At 42.5% G+C, this 22400-nt stretch overlaps 2 protein-coding genes across 2 annotated transcripts in view; one reads left to right on the forward strand and one right to left on the reverse strand.

Moving 5' to 3' along the window:
- Nucleotides 1-3231, forward strand: part of ABCG1 (ATP binding cassette subfamily G member 1) — a 47827-nt gene extending 44596 nt beyond the window's left edge. The window contains exons 14-15 of the mRNA XM_057404989.1: nucleotides 810-928; nucleotides 2270-3231. Coding sequence (XP_057260972.1) covers nucleotides 810-928; nucleotides 2270-2498 — 348 coding nt within the window. The 3' untranslated portion in view covers nucleotides 2499-3231. The remainder of the gene's footprint in view (nucleotides 1-809; nucleotides 929-2269) is intronic.
- An 11009-nt stretch (nucleotides 3232-14240) lies between these two features.
- LOC130596971 (trefoil factor 2-like) lies at nucleotides 14241-19387 on the reverse strand. The gene is made up of 4 exons (XM_057405098.1): nucleotides 19291-19387; nucleotides 18434-18580; nucleotides 16728-16877; nucleotides 14241-14344 (listed from the first exon to the last, which is right to left on the reverse strand). The coding sequence occupies exons 1-4, from the start codon at nucleotides 19364-19366 to the stop codon at nucleotides 14241-14243; spliced, it is 477 nt and encodes a 158-aa protein (XP_057261081.1). The 5' UTR covers nucleotides 19367-19387.
- Nucleotides 19388-22400: the final 3013 nt, after the last annotated feature.

Consider the following 22400-nt stretch of genomic DNA (forward strand, 5'->3'; position numbering starts at 1 on the left):
ATACATTGATGCTACCATTGGTGCTGTTTCTGCAGCAGAATATTTGATTCCCTCTCTGTGCCACCCTGTGGAGACCACCATAGCCCTGTTGTGCAATCTGTGTGTTTCTGCTCTCCCCAGATACCTGTACCTTTACCCTGGAGGGGATATAGAGAGGACAGGTTGGAGTTTGGTCAAGATCTATCTTCCCCACCAAAGCCACCCAGCTGGAGATGCTCCTTATCCTCTTCGCAACATTTTAGGACCAATTGGTTGAAGCTACTGTTCATGTGGGGTTAATGAGGAGGGAGGTCTGTGTGTCCTCAGTGGGAAGTGATAAAGGATAATATTTAGAAAGAGGGGTCTCAAACCCAGAGGAGCAAGTGAGTCAGAGTGCACATCTTACTCTGTAAACTTCTTGATGGGTTCAAGTCCTTCAAAGGACAGATCCCAGCACAGCAGCTTTGTCAACTAGTAAAGGGTTTAGGAAGACGAGAGTAACTCCTTTTTCTCCATTAACAGCATCTACCCTTCCCCTCACAAGAAATCTTGTCTGCGTAAATAAATAAGTCAGTAATTTCCTAGTATTTGGAACTGTGATAATTTTGGGAAGTTGCATTGTAAGAAGGACTTGAATGGCTTCAGTCCCCACTGCTTAAAAAGTAAGTTTGCACTGCCTGTTTGGTTTTGGCACAGAACAGAGGATTTGCCATAATGAAAGACTGTTCTGTCAAAGGCTAGTTTCCTCACTGAAGGCCAGGACATCAGATGAAAGAGGAAGTTTTCTGTGGCTGTCTGACAAGAGATTTGTCTGTTCCTTCTCTTCACAGGTGGCCACTTTTGTGGGCCCAGTTACTGCAATCCCGGTGCTTCTGTTCTCTGGGTTTTTTGTTAGCTTTGATACCATCCCAACATACCTCCAATGGATGTCCTACATTTCCTATGTCAGGTACTGCTAGGGAGGCCATTAACCTCCCATCTGGAAATGCTGTATGTTTACCTTTGCTTGCTTGGTTGGTTATTTTGGGTATGTTCACAGCACATTCTTTTAGAGTATAAATTCACATGTGATGCATGACACATTTTCTCACTGCATTTTATGTTGTATATGACATGAAATAAATAGGAGCATTTAGTATTTGTAGCCAAAATTATTGGCTATAAGTCCATGTCAGTCTCCTTGAATTCAGTGAGATTGCACAGCATGCAGATCTGCCTAGATTCTGCAGTAGTGGATATCTGAAATAATAGGGACCGTATGCCGAACTGAGAATTTGATGCCAGCATCTTATATTGAAAGACAATATTGTAGGTAGACTTGTGGGATAAAGACCTGTGGTAGCACTACCACAAGAGGTGTGGGATTTGTGTCATCTCTAATCTAAACTAGTGTTTTAAGAACCATAGGCACCTTATATCCCATCTGTGTCAGTCTTTGTTGTAGTCTGAGACAGCTATCTTTAGATAGGATGATTGCCATGAGGAAACCTCTGGAGGCTGGCATGGAGGGTTAGTTTAGACAAGACACTTAAATATTTATAGCTGAAATTAGGTGAGGAGAATTTTCTCATCCTCCTTCACCCTGCCCAAGCTGCACTATTACTGAGAAAGCCCAAGCTAAAGTAATCTCTCATTTAGCAAGTGAGGTCTTATACAGGGACTTACAAGAGATAATGAGACCCTGAATTAGTAGCTAGACTTCAAGATGAGGCCGTAAGCCATTGTCCAGCCCATGTGGGGTCTCCTGAAGCCCTCTCTTCACTCTGCTCACAAACTCAAATGGTAAGTGCAGCCCGTGCCAGGGGACATGTGGGAACTGTGCATTGTTAGTGAAACTATAGAGCATGGAAGGAAAGAGAAGCAGCATTCTAGACTGATGCCTGTTTGAATGTGTTTCTGACTTCAAACCATAATTGTGTTCCTGGTTTTGCTTATTTAAGAGGAAAATGAATTAATTATGTCACTTCTAAAAGGGGAATTTCTGAATAAGAGCTGAAATTAGTCTGCCCTCTGTTTTAACATTTTCTTTGGAGAAATTGCATTATATACTAGCTGGAAGCAGTTAAAGGCAAAACTCCTGTCCTTTTCAATCTTACATAAAATACCAGTGACGTGATTTGCTTGATTGTAACAGGGGTAGAACTTGCCCTGAGACACATGTCAGAGCAATACTGAACTACTCAGTAGTTCAGTGTTTCAGCCGAGCTCTCATAGGGATTTTATTGCTGGTGCAGTACCTCTAAACAGATCATCAGGACTTTTCCTTGTAATCCATCTTTCTTCTTTCTAGATACGGGTTTGAAGGAGTTATTCTCTCCATCTATGGACTGGATCGAGAAGACCTGCATTGTGATAAAGATGAAACTTGCCATTTTCAAAAATCAGAGGCCATTCTGAGAGAACTGGATGTAGAAAATGCCAAACTTTACCTGGATTTCATTGTTCTTGGAATTTTCTTCTTCTCTCTGCGCCTAATTGCCTATTTTGTTCTCAGATACAAAATCCGAGCAGAGAGGTAAAGGAAAACCAGCTAAAACAATGCAGTAGGAAGATCTTTAGACATGCAATAGAGGGCACTTGACATTGTCTCACTGTGGCAGGCCAGTCTCCAGTGCCCAGCTAGATGCTGTTATGACCTAGCCCATAGAGAACCACAATGGGATAGTGGACATACAGTGTTAAGCCAATCAGTCCAGTTGGGTTGGGTCATGTTTTCATTACACTTTCTAGCTTTAACTAGGAAGAAGAAATAGAAGGGAATTTTACACCACAGAATATCAAAACCGAGGCAGTGTAACTGTAACAAAAAATCTGCCTGCAGGAACTTTCCTTATGAAAACCAATTTTGGGTTAAGGTCGCTAAGATACTAGTCCTGGTAGCCAGAAGAGTATAATGTCGTCTATAGTTGACAAGGTAATGAGATGCTAAATGGGAAATGCAAAGAAAATAGGATTCTCTCATCTTTTTAAATTCAGAGTTTCATCTTTGCAGTTTTCTATGTATTATTTTGCAATTCTTTTCCACAGAATTACCCCTTCTGGTCAAAAGTCTCCAAATGTATTAATTAATAAGTTAAAGATACCTTTTTAATATGGGCACTTTTTTTTAAAAACAAACCTCAAGCGATTCAAGTCATCATTTTTGTTTCTGTCTAAATTTAGGATTCTGGTGCTTTACCTGTTGAGCTGGTCTCATATCTGAAAACTGTAAAGATGGGAGGAAAAGGCAGATTCAGAGTCTGCACTAAACCTGTGGCCTGTAGATAGCACAGGCAGTCAGACATATTCAAGCTGTTGCTGAATGAATGAAAAAAACGTTCTTTTGCAGTGTCTTTTAAATCAATATTTGTGATATTTAAAATATCTCTGCTCACAATCTGTTTGATCTACCTCCTGTGAATGAAAAATATCAAAGCTCTCCAAGGCTCGTTTTTTCTTAAATTGTGAAAGCAGAATCTATCCCTGAAGCCTGAGAGCTTGTTAAAGCCTGATGGAGCTCGAGAGCTATCCACAGCTCAAAGCTTGGGGTATTGTGTTAAAACACTTGTGACTGCCTCACCTGGCAGTGTTTATTGTATCTGCAACACATTACACTTAGAACTCTCCTCAAAATACACAAATGATCTTGTAATACTACAAGTCGAATTATGCCAAGCAGTTTTGTTCTCATCCTGAAGTCTACATGTGTGACGTGGGAATTAGTAGTTAATATATCTAAACACCAATGAAACCATTAAAAGAAACATGCATTTGTTTTGCATGTTTCACCGTTGTGAACTAGGCAGGGGGAATTCTGGTTCCAAGTTGATGTGACTCATGTCACTGATTTTCATGGTTTGGATTTTCAACCCAAAATGAAATTATGGAGAGCCCATACTCATGTGGGACACCTTGGCCAACTTCTGTGTAAATTCCACTACCTTCTGCTCTTACTGTGTATTCACCTTAGTGTCACAGACCTCTGAGTCAGACCAGTGCATTCTGTAAATGTGTATCAGGATGCTGATGTCTTCTAGTTTGGAAGCAGCTCAATGTCAGCAAAACATTCATCAGCTTGTGGCAGTAAAGTAGATCTTGTGCATCTGCTGGCCACCACACACAGTCACAATCCACAGACTGTTTTTGAAGACTCCATGGCTACTAAACTAAATAATGCCAGGGCCAGCCCTGTTAGTCCTCAGACAACTGGGACTAGCAGGAATGGTCCCTGTACTATGCTAACTCCTAAATAGAGCCCAAACATAGCTCAAGCCCATCCACCTGGAAACCGTACCTGGGAAATTAAGAACAAAAAGGGCTTATTTCTACCTGCATGGGCTGCAGGACTGTCACTGCCAGGACAAGATGGCATGGCTCGCAAGGAGGGAAGGAAGGGGGGATAGCCCTTGTAGGAGCTGGGGACCTTCTGGCAGCTTGTGCCACCCAGGAATCTGTCTCTTGAGACACATTTTCTATTCTGAAACACAAATACGACTTACAGTTAAATGAAATTACCCCTTCTGCACTATTCATGCTAAATAGTGCCAGGGCCAGCCCTGTTAGTCCTCAGACAACTGGGACTAGCAGGAATGGTCCCTGTACTATGCTAACTCCTAAATAGAGCCCAAACATAGCTGGAAAAGCTCTGGCTGTGCTGGGCTGCAGCTCTGTCATTTAGCAGTGAAGACAACTGTTTCCCAGTTTTCCTGGCGCATGCCTGGGCTCTGTTTAATTTGCCAGTACAGACGCAGGGCATGTGTATCGGTTAAACTCAGGACATTTGAATTTAAGCCTGTGTTCTGGAAGACTTTAAGGCAAGTCACGTGTTCTAGGAAGGTTAGCTGAACTTTCCTTGAAACTGAGATTCACCTGTGAAAGCAAAGTCAGCTTTTACTGTAGGAGGAAACAGAAAAATCCTCACACAACCTCTTTGCATAGTTTTGTTGCTTTTTTTCACAAAAAGCTTTTATGCAGTTCTGCAGCTTTTCCAGGCATAACCACAAGCAGATGTGGACCTATGTGGCTGTCAGGTATGAGAAATTAAGAATTTGGTTATTCTAAATAATACTTGTAACTATGAAGTGCTTCTAAATAAGGCACAAGCTGAAATCCCTTGGCACAGCATGCCTTGATTATTTCAAGACTCTCAAAATATTTGTTAATGTTACAGACAGTTCAAATGCTGATTGCAAGCAGGCAAAAGACTACATTTGCCATAGTACTTGTGTTGCATACTGCTGGTCGAGCTGTAGGCTAGCTGAATGTGAAAGAGTTTGATGTCCAGTGCGTTAAATACCTTCAGGGTTCATGTTTTGTGTTTACCAGCACCATTTACCAAATACAGCATTGAAAATCCATTGCAGTGTATTAAATGAAGTAACTCTGCTCACATTTTCCCATCCAGACCAGTTTAGCGGTATGAGTTCCTCTGATACTATCTTATTATCTGTGCCTATTCCTCTGTAGACTTTACCTTGTAGATTTTACCTCTCAAGTCTGCAATATGTCCTCCTGTACCATAACCTTGTATTGTATTGTGGTAGCAAAAGGTCTGGTCCTCCATGGGTGTTCCTAAGAAAATACATGCTCTGGAATATTTTTATCACTCCCTTATTTGTTAGATAGCCTTTTTCCCATCCATCTACTGGTAGCATTTAGCTGAAAGTTACTGTTCTAAGGAACACTTACAGACTCTAGTATCCTAGTAAATAAATAAATGAATTTTCTTGAAAGACAGTGCTACACATAGATGAGATAATAATTCTTCCCCTCCTTAGCTCTGAAATCAAACAGTGATAACTCTTTTCTCACTACTGTGGAACAGAAGTGTTTAAAGTCCATCCCAATTATGCTTTTACACTTCAAAGATTTTTAGCATAGTCTCTGCTTGGCTTTTTTCTGTTTATGTGGAAATAAATTCTAGCAGGCTGCTATAAAACACATTCCTAGGTTAATGGACTAAGCATGCATGTGCTGTAATGTTCAGCAATCACATTGTGAAGCTCTGGAGGCTTCATGTGGAAGAATAATGAGGTCACCAAGATTCTAAAGACTTCAAATCCTCAGTTTATATAGCCATATATTAATAGCCATAAACTGATTTAAATCAATGCCATTGCTACTATTTGAACCAGTCACAATCTGGTTAAGATTTATTTAAGAGGCTAAAGGTTTTTAAAGGTCTCTTGAAAACTGAATGTACGATTTCTGTTGGGATTGCAGGAAGACATCAGTGTTCTGTAGGCCTCCTTGTGTTATTTCAACTTATTTTTGACATGTTGCTTTGGTTACTGTTTGCATCAGCTAAGATTTTAGGTGCTTTAATATGTATTTTTGTCGGTTTTCTTCACAGAAACCTGCATATAATCTGAAAAACACTGAAAGTTTTTCAAAAGTATTTAAATCATTGTTTAACATTAAATAAAAGATTTGGAAAACAGATTCTACTCACTTAAGAAATTGAGAAATTTTCATCTTTACAGATCAAAGGGAGTAACAGAAGATTATCTGGTGCTAAAATCCTGTTTACTTCTTAGTATCTGATGCCCAAAATATCTTTTTTTTTCGTTAAAAGAGAGGAATAAAGATGCACACGTAATAGGGAGGGCTGGTTATATGAGTGGAAGGTAATAAACAGTTGAGTCCAACTACTGGATGTACTGGTCTCTGTACTCTGAGGGTGGTGAGGCACTGGAACAGGTTGCCCAGAGAAGCTGTGGCTGCCCCATCCATGGCAGTGTTTAAGGCCAGGTTGGATGGAGCTTTAGGCAACCTGGTCTAGTGGAAGGTGTCCCTGCCCATAGCAGAGGGGTTGGAACTAGATGAGCTTTAAAGTCCCTTCCAACCCAAACCATTCTGTGATTCTATGATGTATCAGGTGACTGGCATTTAAATCTACTCTTTTGTATTAAAGTCTATGTTGTCAACAGAAGCAAATGTTCCATTAAACATTTGTTTCTGGAAAGAAGTGTAGTACATGCAGACTTGTACCACCCCTGTGATCCTTACAGAGGAGGCCCTGTCCTATTTATTCAACACTATATAGATGTTTGTGGCCCTGATGGGATCCTTTGAAGCTCTGTTCCAACAAAGTGCCTAATGTTAATAACGTCTCACATCTGTATTGTCTCATGTGAATCAAAGGAACAACTAATGTCTTTAAAGTCTAGGCTTAAGTGCTTTGCTGACTGAGGGTCCAGGTTAAAGCTGTGAAGAGAAAGCTTCTGCTTCTTGAGGGCTACTCCTTCAACTTACCAGATGACTCCTGGAAATACACCACATCAGAGAGGAAAACAGTCCAGGAGGTTCCTAGAGTGTGCAGAAGATGATAACATACTGACAAGAGTGGTGAGTGAGACAGCAAGGGAAGGCAGCCCACTGGACCTGCTGTTTGCAAACAGAGAAGGACTTGTGGGTGATGTGGTGGCTGGAGGCCATCTTGGCCATAGTAATCGCTATATGATAGAGGTTTTGATTCTTAGAGAAGTAAGGAGGGATTCAGCAGAAACTGCTACCTTGGATTTTTGGAGGGTAGACTTTGGCCTGTTGAGGAGCCTGGTTGATGGAGTCCCTTGGGAGGCAGTCTTGAAGGGCAAAGCAGACCAGGAAGGCTGGACATGCTTCAAGAAGGAAATCTTGAAGGCCATCCCCATCTGCCAAGAGACAAGCCAGCGGGGAAGAAGACCTGCTTGTCTGAACAGAGAGATTTACCTAGAACTCAGGACAAAAAATTGAGTTTATGACCTTTGGAAGAAGGGGCAGCCAACTCAGGGGAACTACAAGGATGTCACGAGGAAAGGAAAACTTGTTAAATCCGGCCTTGCATTGTGGATACGAGAGCATAGTTAACAAGTAGATGAGTTTCTTGAAGTTACCTTGTTTCTGTAGCCCTGTTGTAGGTTAGAAAAGGTCTGGACTTCACCCTGAGCTCTCAAGTGTTAGGATTGTTGTTCGCTTTAACATTCACACAGGGCAGCAAAGATCCATGCTAAAGGCAGGAATATTAGAAAACATCGAGGATGGCTGTGGCAGTAGCTAGCCTTAGGCTCCGCTAGAGCAGGTTGACTGGGGCCTGTATTTCTGCAGAGGGGATCTGAGTGGTAGCTGCAGAAACACTGTCCTACGTAGTTTTTTTCTTTCAGAAAATGATCTCATGCATGCCCGTTTTCCTACCAGATCAGGCTGATAGGGTGCAATTGCTCAGGAATTTCTTTCCTTTAGTTCCCTGTGGAAAGCCATTTATGAAGTATGACAATTTGAAAAGCTGCTGGGAATGAGAAGTAGGCAGAAAATGACACCGTGTCATGTCCTCCCTAACAGTTTATAACAGGCTGAGCATTGCTGTGCCCATGACACTGCCACACAGCACTAATGAGTCATAAATTAAGTGCTGAGTGTCACTGAGGTTGATCATGAGCTCTGCTGTTTGTGGACAGGGGCAGCAGCATTTTCAGGGATCAACTGCTACTGTCCTGTTCTTAAATGCCTGTTTTCATAATACAAAAAGAGGTTGTTGTAACGAATCCCACTGAGTGGTTTTTAAAACCCCAGATGTCATTCTGCATATTACATACCCAAAACTTGCAGGTTGAGCCTGCAGGCATAACAAGTTTCCTTTAATTCTGTGTGTTTGTTAGTGTGTTTCTGTATGGATTTCATGTGGAGTTTGTGAAGGAGAAATGGTACTGCAGAGCACGGAATCTAGCGTCAGTGCTTTTATTGTTTTGGAATCTTATAATGAACCATAACTTCATGCAGTTGTCAACCACAGAACCTTCCTGTAAGAGATCTAGATTTCTGTGGAGACCTGTTGCCAGCACAGTAAAACAAAAGGTGACCAGTCAAAATCCGTGTCCTTTGGCACAAGAAATCCCCATGACTCAGCCTGCAAGCCTGCATTCTGGCAGCATTGTTCGTGCCTTTGAGATACATCAAGATATTGTCAACCCATTTTCTTTCTGGGTCCTCTATGCGGCTCAGGCCATTCTTACCAATTGCTTGTGTCCTTATTGCTAGATATTCATTGTTGCTGTCCACGTGGGGTGTCAAAATTGGCTGTTTGGGAACTGTGCGAGGTAGTTAGAGGTGGAGGCGTAACTTCTAGGCTTCTTTGAGCTACTGAATGCATAATGTGCTGGATCTATGGGTGTGCTTTACTCTTCGAAGAAGAAGAAAATCTAGAATGTCTTTTTAAGCAGATTGCAAGGCAACATGGAAGTCTTGGCTTTTAAGGTTGATGGGGTTGTTTTACTTCTGTGGCATCTGTAATGGTTTGGGGGTTTTTTGACCCCATTGTAGCTTATTTTAGTAGCCCATTTAGGGTAATCATTACACAGACTCCTTTCTATTACTTCCAAGAACCAGCTTTCCTGTGATAATTGTACCAAACTTCACAAATATGAGTCAGTTGTGAGCAATTTAAAAAAAAAAAAAGTGGGAAAAAATGCTCTTAAATTATGGTAATAATAAATTAAATTTAAGGGAAATATTACATTGATAAATCTAAAAAGAAGACAAGTCCTGCAGTGTAGCCAAGCCTTTACCTGTGTCAGTAAAGATTTGTGAAATACCTTATCTGAGTCATTTGACTTTGTTGTGAGATACTGCCCTCGAATCTGTCATTGAATTATTTAACATCTGTTCTGTTTTTAAAGCAAGAGTCAATGCAAGGCATCATTTTAAATCAGCGTGCTAAAGTGTGCATATTCTGTATATCTAATATGTCATTGTTGTCTCTCGTTTCTGTAATGCATTTGCATTACTATGAATCAATTTTATTATGCTTCTTTAGAGACTGTTGCTGCCTGCACGCTGTGATATATTTGCACTGTTGTAGATATATATATACATATATATAATTATATTATCTAAACCATGTCTTTTTCAGGTTGCTTGTTACCTTTGTAGTTTATGCTTACTGGTACAGTTGACCTGAGTAAACATGTGGGATGTAGGCATTCTGATGATATATTACAATAATAGAGAAATCTTTGTATATTTCTGTATACTTAATACCCGTAAGAAGAGATTTGTATGTGCATTATTTTCCAAACTAGGGATTTGTTTTCTGAGACTAGAGAACATTTATGATAATGTAACAAAAAAAATAAAATCAAATAAAGTGTTATTATTTTCAGACAGATGCCTTTGTCCCTGTTCTCTCAAGGGAAAGTGGCAGGTGAGTTGGTAGGGACATGTTTTCTCTGCCTGCTCCTAGGTTCTGGCAGCCAGCAAGGACATCGATTTGCCTGTTTCAGATGTACATTGTGGTGGTTTCAGGTAACCCCTAATGCAGGCGGGTGACAGAAATACGCAGTGAGAATTCTTAAAATGTTAAGTGCAGTCACACTGGCTCGGAGCAAAGGTCTGTGTTGCACAGCACCTGGATGACATCACTGTCCTTGTGCCACCCCTCCTGACCACCACAGTAACACTGCCTGGGGTGGTCACCACGGTTCAAGGATAAAAGCCCTAAATTTTACAAGTTAGGTAATTGCCCAGTCCTAAATGATGTGGGCAGTGATGCTTAAGAGATAAACTATCCTAAAGATCCAATAGGCTTGCATTTTCTAAAGTAATGTCAAGACATTTTTCTCGTGATAACAAAGATCATACTTTATGCTGTGTTTTTTATTAGACTGAAGGAATTACAGTCCCAAGAATTAGATGCCTCCCCATGCCAACAGGAGGAGAAAAGAAGGAACAGGAGTCCTTCATAGCCTGAGTAGCAACTCAAATTACTTTTAAGTGTTTTATATTACAGCCAATGCTGTGAAATAAGCCAACCATAAACTACTCATTAGGAATGCCACAAAAATTCATATACCTCACATGCCATTACCATCCACTGTGTACTCCAAATGGATTCACACTAAAAGAGTCTTTGAAAATACAGGACAATTTATACTGTATTTTCTAATAGCTATCCATTTAAAACCTGCTTCAAAAGGCAGGTTGAAAGCCATTGGCAACCAGAAAAGCTGCTATGGTAAGAATGATCACGTTTTTCAGCATGGGAAGATATAAGGACCTGTGCAGTGCCCAGGTGAGCAATGAGCAACTGACATGCTGTCAGATGCTGGCACTGACGACTTAGGAGAGCCTTAATAAAGGGCTCGGCAGGGAAGTGTATGTTAAAGTCTCTGTTTAGGGCAGAAGGGCCGTCAAGGGATGGATTAGTCAAATTGGTACTAATTGCATCAATTTCTTTATTTTCAGTTTTGTAGCCTTATTTAGTTTCTTTTATGTTTTCGGTTTGAAGATATTTTCAACATTGTGCATTTTTTGTGTAGTATTAACTTTGTGCAACAGCATTGCTGGATACCTGATATTTTGGTTCTGTGTCTTTGCCCACACACACATAGGAGGGCTGAGAAGGAAGTCAGTACTTGATCTCCCCCACTCTTCCAGCAGAAGAGTACTTTATTTTTTCCCATGGCTCACCTCTGATAGGCACACAGAAGTTTTACCATTCACTAGCAAGGGCTGTAGCACCAAATGACTGCAAACACTTGAACAAAGCAGCATCCTCTTCTATAGCATCTACAAGCTCTACCCATTAGTTCTAGCACTTGAATGAATTACGCATTGCAGCATACACATTTTAAGCAAAGTCTTGTCTGTTTGGCTATTGTTTTCCAGTAATGAGATCACATTTGTAGTCTCATCCTCCCACTGCATACCCGACAGGGTGTACCAGAACAGTGACCATGCATGCTGTCTTAGGTAGTCAGGCAGTTCATTGTTTTGTATACTGACACTGTCAGTTTTCAAATGCCTTAGAAGAAGGTTCAGAGGAGAGAAGTCTACAGAGGAATAATGGGCTGATCTGCCTAAAGATGACTTCTGTTTCCAGTAGAGAGCTGCTTGGGAAACTTGTCACCTGAGAGCTTCTGAAACTCACCTGAGCTTTGCTCACAAGCAAGGTTTTGCAACCTGCACCTCAGAGCAGTGCATTCGCCTTTGTTGGACTCAGCCTGGAAGCAAGGGCAACATCCCAGTAACTGAATCTGGGTCCTGAGTTCATCATTCTGCCTGGTTTTAACACGGGAAATCAGATTTGTTTCTTGTGTTTTACCTTCTGTTTTTCAAGCTGCTTGAGGGCATCATAGTCAAGTTTTCAAGCTTTAGTGAAACAAGTAGCTCGTTAGAGACTTGTGACAGAACCACACAATTTAGCTGCTCTCAACAGAGGAAGATTTCAGTTTCTGTATTCTTTTTTACTTGGGTTTAGCACCCTCTCTGAAACATTCCTTTTGAGCAGGAGCTTTCCCAGAGGAGGTGTGTGATACTTGCAGATACTATGCAGAAAGCATACCATTTGCAGAGACATCTGGGAATGGGCTCCTAAGTGAGTGGGCACGTGAAAATATACCATTTTGGAGGTGTTTTCAGTTACATCCCTTTTTTCACATTGCTACAGGTTTGTTCTTTGTTCCTAGCACCCACCTGCTCTGTGCTCCTTGTCTGTCCTAGTTTTCTCCCCTGTTAATTCTCCGTGTCAGCCAAACACAACTTTCCTACATTGCTTCAAAATGAATGATTTCCAAGACCTTTTTCTTGGCTACAATTGCTTTTAAAAAGCAGTAGAATATCCTCACACACTGCAGAACCACAGAGGCAACCAATGTGCAATAGCAAACATTTTCTATTCAGCCTTTATTAGGAGTGAAGCATTGGTTGCACAGAGCTGTCATGGTTGCAGTCAGTTTAGGACTACCAGTCATTTGTGATTTTAAACATCATTCACTATCTGTTAATAGCCTCCTCATCACAAATGCTTTGTGTCACAGAGATTGATTCCTATTCCAATGGTACCTTTGTTGATAAAAAAAACCATGAAGCTGGCCTACTTTTTATTCCTCCCCCCCAGGAAAATATTCAGAACTTTATATGCTTATTCACTCACCTTACAGTGATGTGGCTGTGCAAGTAGAATTGCAGAGCTACAAAGGGTAAGTCTTCATTTGGGCTTCTCACGTTTGCTTGTTAAAACTGATTCACATTTGTGACAGTTCTGCATTTTGTTAGAAAAGAAGCCTTGTTATATGCTTATACTCCCCCTCTCCCTAGGCAACCTTTTTGGTCAGTGATGGATGAAGGGCCAGATGGACATCTGAAATGACCCAGTGTGGTCACTCATCAGTCTCAAGGCACTGAGGATACACTCAGATTTCTTTCCATTACACAGATCAAGTAGGTAGAGTAGTCAGCCTGAAAACAGGCTGCCTGAAACACTAAAAAAACAGTTTTAAAGTTTCTTTTTTAATTTCTCTTCCTAGTGCCAGATAAAGCTAAGTACAAGCAAAAAGAATGGAAAAAGAAGACGGAGAAGGGACAGGAAAGGATAGACTTTGCACAATCCAATGAATTGAAGCTATCTCAATTATGCTAGATAGTGAAGATTGTCAATCTATTAATGCAAAATAAATGAATGAACTGCACGTATCTACTTGTGTCTACTTGCTGGCCAGACTGTGACCTCCAAAAGGCAGTCAGTTACCAGCAGCCAGGATGCCTCTGTTACCATGCAGTGTTTTCTCTTTCTTGGGCATCTGCCACCAGGTTGGCTAGGAAAGCAAGAATCACATTCTGCACACTCATTTTTGGTGTGCATGCCTGTTTTGGGATCTCACTTTGCTCTACCTTGGCTCTGCTTGTCATCTTCAAATCCTCAGCAGCTGTGTCTTCTAATCTGTTTTGTCAGCTTGTTTTCTCACCAAAAATGTTAATTTTAAGAATTCTAGGCAGTCTTTTCAAGTGCGTTTGGGTGGGTGTGAATAAAAGTCTACATAGAGAGACCTCAAGCACTTCCTTAAGTTAACTTCCCAGAGTAGCCATCATCCCTTAGCACTTACTGATGATGACAGATTCTTAGGTCATAATTTTTTTGTGCTATAAACAATTAACTCTGTTTTTTAACTTCAAATGTCTGGAGCACCTGCATGACACAGTGTCCTTGGCTGAGCATGCTGGTAGTGATTTGATGCTCACCACATAGCAATTAATGGGTTTTGCAGGGGACACCATGCTCAGGGACAGCAAGTGAGCAAATTGAGCCCTTCATGCTTCACCCCTTTGGGGTCAGATTGCTATCAGCATGGCTTTCCTGAACAGTCAGTGCTTGTTTTCTCCATACCAACACACAGACCATTTCAACAGAGGGGCTCAAGCAGTTCCCAGGAGTTTCAGCTGCTGTGCCTTGCCAGGCTGAGTTTCCCCATCAGATTTTGCAGTGGAAGACACCACAGTGCCCACCACCCCCCTTACTAAAACATTTCTGTTCATAGTTTTTCTTGCAAAGCCAAATACAGCCCCAGAATGCTGTGAATCTCAGCAAGACCATTGACCTCCACCTGCTTCGCTGCCACAGTCCCAGCAGAGAGATCTGTGAGGGTGAGACAAGAGTAGGGAGCAGTTACTCATCTGAGCCTCTCCCTCTGAAGTCCCTGCATGCCCCCTTACACTCTCTTGCACATAGTGTCAGTGCCTCTGTGGAAGGAAAGGCCTTCTGGTGAGTGCGTGTGGCTCAGTGAGAGCTTTGCCCTTGAAAAGCACTAACTGGCAGCCTAAATTCAGTCCCTGCAGATGGTTTCCCACAGCACTAGTTAGGGTTACCCTTGTCAGTGTGGCTGTGTTTTCATTCTTTGTCTCAGTGAGACTCCTGTTAACTTGGTGAATGCACTCAATTGTGGCACTAGATTTTGCAGCACAGTATTACAGTGATTACACTGTGCATACGCCTTCCAAATTCACCCAGGCTACAGCACCAAACCTTCCTCAGCAAAGACCTTCAAAGGCCTTCGGTAGACTTATCAGTTTATCACTTAAATTATACCCAATATCCTACCATATTCATATCATAGTATAGAAACTATTTTAAGTACGAGATAATGAAGTTTTATGAATGATTGATTTTTACTGCTTGGATAAACTTATTTATCACAAAAACATACTTGGCGAAATCTCGAAGGAGGCACATGTCTCCATCCTTTTTCTCCCTCCTTGCAGCACAACCCTGCACAACTGTTCTTTCCTGCTAAGCCCCAAGCACAGCTTGCTGCTGTGGCAGCCTCATGATACCCGTTCGGTTCCCACTGGTGCTCTTAAGAGACTCTTCACTGTGCTCTCACTCAGCTGAACCAGGAAAGCATTCAAGCTGCTGTGCTGACCAATAAAGACACCCAGGAGAAAGCAGCCACACTGGCCTGGAGACCAGGAGCTTCTCCTGTGTCTGGTGGGACACAGCAGGCTCTATTTCAGGTATAGGTCAGGGCCAGGGGGACCTGTGTCTTGATCTTAGTGTTGCAGAGTCCTTCCCTGAGCATGACCTATGAGACCCACTTGTGGAGATACTGCTTAACAGTGAGAGTGCACAGTGATTCAGCTGCATGTTGCACCAGCAGCCAGGGCTTATGTTGGGTTGGGTAGGGTACCTGGTGGGTACCTGCCTTCCTGAGCTATTCCATGTCCTACTGGTAACAGCACCAAGAGCTTGGCAGCACCAGAAACATGGTGATGCAGAGGAGCAGGAGGCATCTGAGTCAGACCAGCTCAGTTGTCAGATAACAAAGGCATTCTTCCCTGTGTCTCTAGGGGAAAAAAAGTCCAAACCCACAGCTATAGTTGTATAAAGGGAACACTGAATGTTGTCAGTATTCAGAAGAGCAAGCACCCATGCAAAGCCACATATCAGCTAACAAATGCAAGCAGTCACTTGCGAGTGTGAAGTATAGCTAACACAGAAAGCCGAGTGCCATGTTCCTTTTGGAAGTGTTAGTGACTACTCTGTCACTGGCGTGTTGCTAAGATGCCAAATGTCCTGGGAAACAGAGAAATACACTGCTTAAAAATAAAGATGGCAGAGAACAAAAAAATTACATCATAGTTCTTTTATTACAGTGAAAACCTGCATGGTACTAGCCTACTAAAAGAATAAAAGCTGCAAGTAACTTTTTGTCAGAAAGGAGTCAATCCAAGGTAAAAATATGTAGAAAACATAACTGTTGCAAACTATAAAGTTTGAGTTGGGACCTCCAGCTGTTATTTCCCTTTAGAGAAGGTCCAGTTATCACAGGGTTCTTGATGAAAGTTTCTCTTAACAAGCTGGGGAGGTAAAGAGGAGAAGCAGATTAAGAGACATGTTTTCTCCACAAATTACACAGGGTGCTCAGAAGTGTTTTGCCTAGGTGCAGGACACCAAAATGTCGATTTTTTAGTGATGGCTTACCCAGAATACACTTCCTCAAAATGCACTGTGGGGTGGGTTGGAATTGGCTGAGGCTATTGGTCATCTATGTTACATATGATGAAAAGTCAATCCCAGTTAAAAAAATAGAAGTAGGGGATCAGACGTTTCTGTGTGCTCCATTCCACATTTCTAAAGCAAAGCTTTTTATCTCTTGTGATAAAGTAGGTGTGAGTTTGGTAGCTGCACCTCTATCATTGCTCTCGCTGAGGGCTTGAGCTCACATATGATCCCGGACTACCTATCTAGCCACATTGGCCACAAGTCCCTGACTCAGATGCATTGGCAACACCCACCCCTCTGTGCAAAGCCAGGCTTTTTAGAGTTTAGCCACCTCTTTCCCACTCATGCTCTAAGTGAGGAAGCTCTTGCAGCCACATTGGGAAGAGTGGGACACCCCTTCTTGCTCCCTCCTGCCGCACCAGACTGGCAGAGCACACCATGACTGGGCTCAGCATGGACCCTGCCAGGAGCCATCATGATCCAAAGGGATGTGGGGACAATGTCTCATGCAGGATGTTACCTTCCTCCACCACGCGGTGGTAGAAGCACCAGGGGACACCAGCGGGATGTGACCTGAAGCAGCACCCCTTCTTTTCGCACTCCTTCGCCGTGATGCCAGGGAAGCCGCAGTTTATCCTGGCGCGAGAATCAGCGGGACATACTTTCCTAACTGCATAAAGCCAACACCAAGGAAGAAAGGAGGCAGTGTTACTTTATGTTCTGTTTACCTGGTGGCATAACTCACAAAGGTGAGGTCAGTGAGCAAGCATGACAGTCGTGATGAACTTCCCCGTACCAGTTTCAGCCAGCAGGTTCACCCAAATCCTTACCGTGCCTAATAGGCAAAACTAAATACCAAGGGGTGTGGATTTGCCAGTGTGGGGCTAGAGAGTGCAAAATTTCCCCCAGAAGTGTCTGGTAGGCACTGACCCAACTTTACCTTTCCTAGATCCAGCAATGGGGTGAAAAGCCATATGTCTTCCATAATGGTGCCACAGACGCTGGCCTCAGACCAGGCTGTATTCATGATCTGACCCAATGCTAACCTCAGAGCAGCCTGACTAGTATGGGGAGAGGAAAACCAGCCTCCTCAGCATACCAAGTTGAGGATGTGGGTCATTTAGGAGGAAGTCACAGCTCATCCAGGCCATTTAAAGTAAAATCACAAGTAAAGAGGTTATACTATCTGGACTGAATAATTCAGTTTTCCTCTCCTGAAACAGTTCTGCTCGGAAAAGCAAGTCTACAAAATGGTACTGTCAGGGCTGCCATTTGGTTTTCATTTCTTTCATTAAATGCAAACAGTGTTCAAAAGCACAATTAATTTTTCCTCCAACAATTCTGAGCCCTGTTGACCAATCTTGATTCATATCAAGTTCTTCCATTGGGTAATGTTGCCTTTGCACCCTCACTTCCTTTCCTTTCACCTGTGCAGTTGCTGAGATTGCCCTGAAGTTCTCCTAAGAAAAAGTCACGCAGTCAGCCCAGCAAATGTGGCTTCCATTCAGCATAATGTAAAACATACACCCACTCCTTGAAGGACTCGAGAGCAGCTCTTACCCTCTGAGAAAACAAAGGCAAAAACCAGTAGCAGGACTTAAGAAGCTTCATAAGGAAAAATCTAATGGAGAGAAAGATTTCCCAAGGGGTATTTTTGAGATTTCATTGAACTAAAACGGTGAGCAAAAATGGGAGAGAAAAAAAAGAACCACCAAGTTAACTTGGGCTGGGAAACAGGAAGAGAGGAAGAAGTAGCAATTATCAAAACAGGCTGGAGAAAAGAGCAAGAAACCCAGAAGTTACAGGATGCCTGTGGTCTTTTGTACAGGCGTCAAAAGACTACAGAGGGACTCACATACTCAGGACTTTGACACGTAGTGCTAAAGTCCTCCTCAGCTACATAGAAAACCCGTTTAAATAAGTGCTGAGGATCCCCTGCTTTAATGATGAACAAGAACACAAATGGCAGTAAAAAGGTTTTGAATAATCAGCATGGGTTATTTGACAAATAGAAGAAAGAGAAGAGAGAACATTTGGTAACTGAAGGAAGACAAAATATATTAAGTGAAGAGGATGAGACGGAAGACTCATGTGTAAGCAAGGTTTGACTTTGCATTCTACTGCCGGTGGCCTTCTAGTAGAGGTTTGTGGCCATTTCATTGGCCTGAAGAGAAAAGCAGAGCTGCTCCGCAGTTATACACGTTTTCACACAGTCAGAGGCACTACCTTTCTTTGCTTTAGGAGAAAAGCACCAGGGAACGCCAGGGACTGAAGAGTTGAAGCAGCACCCAGCTTTTCTGCATTGATCTGCTGTGATTCCTGGGTAGCCACAGTTGCTCCGCTCCTTGGGCTCCATTTTACACTGGCATCTTGCTGTTCAGGACAAAAGTAGCAAGTTACTGATTGTCAGTCTGCACAACCATTAGCTGAGGCAGGGACACCTTCCACTAGAGCAGGTTGCTCAAAGCCACATCCAGCTTGGCCTTGAACACTTCCAAGGATGATGCATCCACAGCTTCTCTTGCGTGTAAAGACAGAAAATATCTGCATTCTCCTCAGGTGTCTATAAAAACATAGGTTTACAAGCAAATAGTTGCACTATACTTTAAACATTTTAAGTCTGCTGCACAGTCATCCACAACCAAGAAATTCTAGCGATATCCTAGGTGTCTGTCATAGAGTTACTTGCTTTCTTAAGTTGCCTAAAGGACTTGTCTTTCACTAAGGAGGCTGATAGATTCTTTTGCAATTGCACTAACGTGGCAAAGTAGCATAAAATAAATGTCGGCAGACTATGTAGACAAAGCTAGTTGCTGTTCTAGTCCTGGCAAGCTCCTGGGGATGTCTGTTCCTCTGCCTTTGTGGTTATTCCAGCAACACAATAGTTCCCCTGCAGCCTTTTTGTTTTGCCATAGAGCTCTCTAAAAAATTATAAAGTAGACTCCAGCTTTGGCAAAGCTGGATGTTCACCAGAGCGAGACATTCACTGTCTGATAGGTAAACTGGAACCATGCTCTTGTCGCAGTTATAGGATGAGGCCCACATACACACCTGTGAAGGTTACAGCAGATGAATGTACTTACTTGGTACAGCACCTGCCAAGGTGCTGAGGGCTATGATGAGAACAACAGAAAGCACACAGGTCACTTTGAGATCCATTGCTCTTGGAAGGCGGGTGGAGGAGACGTGCTGCTTTCCCTGGGAACAGCCTATTTTATACGATCTTTGTGTTTGCCCAGAGAGGTCTGATAACATTGTTCCATCCAACACTTCACACAGAGGCTTGCTTTTCTTTTGCTTAATTAGGAAATCCTGCCATGCGTATTTTGATATATCTGAGATAAATTTTGGGGCTTTCATGAGCTGCTGGTTACATATCTATTACGTACCTATAGATACGTATCTATTACATGATGCCATAACCTATTAAATCGGTGCTGCTAGGTGCCTCTGGCAACCCCAGATGATTTCATTGCCATTAAAGTGTTTCAGACCTCTGGACAGTGCTAAATGGTTGCTACTACTGAAATATCCATAGAGTTATTTCCTACCCAAGTATATCTATTCTGCTTCAATTTTTTCCTGGCCTTAAGATTTTGGTTATGCTTAATGTGAGATAGGTAAGGCAGGAGATCTGGAGGTGTGAAACTCCAGGAGACCACAGGGCAAACCATGCACCTGAAGAAATACAGAAACACAGAAAGTGGAAGGTGTGACTATGAAGTACTGAGCCAGGCTGAAGCTGTTGTTTGTTTCCACACATGTGGCAATTTACACCAGTTTGGAATAGGAAAACTTTTAACTACTTCCCAATGCTTGAACACAAGCAAAGCAGTTCCAGGGAAGGGGAGATGAGCAGTGGGATGGAACACCTCCACACCCTCCACAGAGGAGGTACCTGCAGAGCTGGTAGGGCCAGCTGCAGCCCCCGTGGTGCTCTGCAGTGTCCCTTTTCCCATGGGAAAACCACTATGGAATTCTTCCTGTTTATCACCAAAACAGGGATTAAATGCATTTTTTTTTAATCTGTGATAGTGTCTCTTCATGCCTTTGATTTTTTTTTTTGTACAAATTTGATTTGTGCCTCTTTCCTTGACAAAGTTCAAAGTGAGAACTTTGAAGTTCTATGGTTGTGTTTTTAAGGTAATTCATCTGTTGAAAAGTATTTTGAACCCTGTGGGAGGATTTAGGAATTTTGGTCTGAGGGGAAAATACAATAGAGCTCATTTTCCTACTGTTTAACTTACTTAATACTTTATGGACTTCATTTACGTTCATCCCTATTCAATATGTTGATGGCACTTCTCATGGAAAGTACGATTTGTAAACCAGACATTTTGTGTATCCTTCATTTCACACAATCCAAGCTGCAGAAGAGGACTGTGTTCCAGCAGTTCATGTCATGGCTTTTATCTCCATCACTGGGAGAAAACATCGAACTTACAAGTTAAAAGCCTGGTTTTCTCTTTATGTGCAAAATTGACAGCTCTCCTAAAGGCCCACCTTGATCTCTGATCCAGCCAAGTCATTACTAATTTTTCCATCAGCTTTCTTCTCATGGTGCAGGGGGTGAGATTGGCTGAAACACTGCCTGTGCATGCTAGGAAAGCAGTCAGCTGAAGGTGTCCCTACCCATGGCAGGGGGGCTGTAAGTAGATGATCTTAAGGTCTTTTCCAACCTAAACCATTCTATGATTCTATGATCCCAAGGAGGGGACCCGCTGCTTTCAGACCTCCATGGAGTTCTCAATAGATTATCAGCACATCATATGAGTCAGGTGGAACTGCTGATAACATTCATCCCTCCTGCTTCTTACTGGACATTAATTAAGTCTTATCTGTCAGCTGTCACCTCTTGGGCGGGATCCCAACTGCATGCACGAAAACAAATCCAGCACTGACTTTTTGCTGCGGAAAGAGCATTTGATTGTTATCTTAAGACAAATACATCGACAGAAATAAGCTTCTTGCTATCTGCCAGCGGATTACTTTCAGATTTTTAATATGTTTATATAGCAAAGCCTTGAAAAGTATCTGGGGTTTCCCTGCAAATGTATTTCCTTCCCTGAGGCCGGCACCTACTTAGATCTTTTAGTAACTCAGCATAGGATGCCCACAGGGCAAGTTCCTATGGCCAGAGGGGGTTTGGAGGGCTCCTTCCTCTTCTTCAGCTTCCATGTCCCACATGTTCACCACCGTCCTCCAGTCCCACAGGGCTTTCTCTCATTTCTTTTCCAGCAAGGAAATGAAGAAATCACCATGGCTGGTATGGACCTTCTTGCTGTGGGCCAGTAACAGGCTACAAATTTTTATTCTGATAGTGCAGAACTTTTAAGGGATTTGGTTTTTTGTTTTTCTTTAACTTAAAAACAAAGAACTAGCAACCAATAGTACAACTTAGTTTTACATCCCAAAGGGTGTTCTTTGTCCTAAAGGGAATTTCCTTGCTTGGTAACAATATAAGTGCTGACCTGAGAAATCTGTCACTGGACCAACAACACTACTTGTGAGCTCACAAATTAAATCCCAAGTTTTGAGGGTTCCCTAAATTAAGCCATCATAAAAGAGAAAAAAATCAGAAACAAAGGAAGGGGGAATCTTCGCGCCTTCCATCTGTGTGAGGGGCACTCAGCAGGAGGACAGGCTCAGGAGCAGGGATAGTCTGACAACACCTCTTAGGTCAACCTCACTACATGCCGCTCATTCCCTGTAATACTGCGTTTTATGAGTGTTTCCAGAAGCCATAGAAATAAGTAGTACTCTCCTCCCTTATCATTATTGTTCAGGCTTACTGTTTGCTTGCTTCACGACAGCCTCTGATGCCCCGCTATATCTCATTTCCTCCATTCCTTTCGGAGGTACATGGGGATTGATGTGGGGAACAGGCAGCACAGGTATGACTTGTTTCACCAAAGTGTTTAAAGGGTGTATTTCTCAGGGTGTACTTCCCACAGGGCCTGTGGAGCCATGTTGTGGGTCTGTTCTACCAAGACAAGTTATATGGGTGGTACATGTAGGGCACCAACACAAACCACCTATGTGTGTGTACACTCAGGGTACCCACAGGTAGATCAGGTAGATGCTGCATCTCTGGGCAGGGTCTGCGCTCCTGACATAGGGACACTCATCTCAATGTACATGTCTGGACAAGATGGTGTGGCTGGAATTAGGGGCACTGGTCTCTTCCAGCTAC

The sequence above is a fragment of the Pezoporus wallicus genome, unplaced genomic scaffold, assembly GCF_028554395.1.
Source record: "Pezoporus wallicus isolate ANWC-B61680 ecotype Strahan unplaced genomic scaffold, APGP_CSIRO_Pwel_v1 contig_1739, whole genome shotgun sequence".
In the NCBI taxonomy this organism is placed as follows: domain Eukaryota; kingdom Metazoa; phylum Chordata; class Aves; order Psittaciformes; family Psittacidae; genus Pezoporus; species Pezoporus wallicus.

Bases quoted from the DNA above. Each gene is read 5' to 3' on its own strand.
- LOC130596971 (XM_057405098.1), bottom strand. From the start codon at position 19,366: ATGGATCTCAAAGTGACCTGTGTGCTTTCTGTTGTTCTCATCATAGCC. The intron at 16,878-18,433 runs GTAGTGCCTCTG...GGCTTTATGCAG, and splicing joins TTCTCCTAAAGCAAAGAAAG to TTAGGAAAGTATGTCCCGCT. The intron at 14,345-16,727 runs GTAACATCCTGC...TCACCCTCACAG, and splicing joins CCACCGCGTGGTGGAGGAAG to ATCTCTCTGCTGGGACTGTG.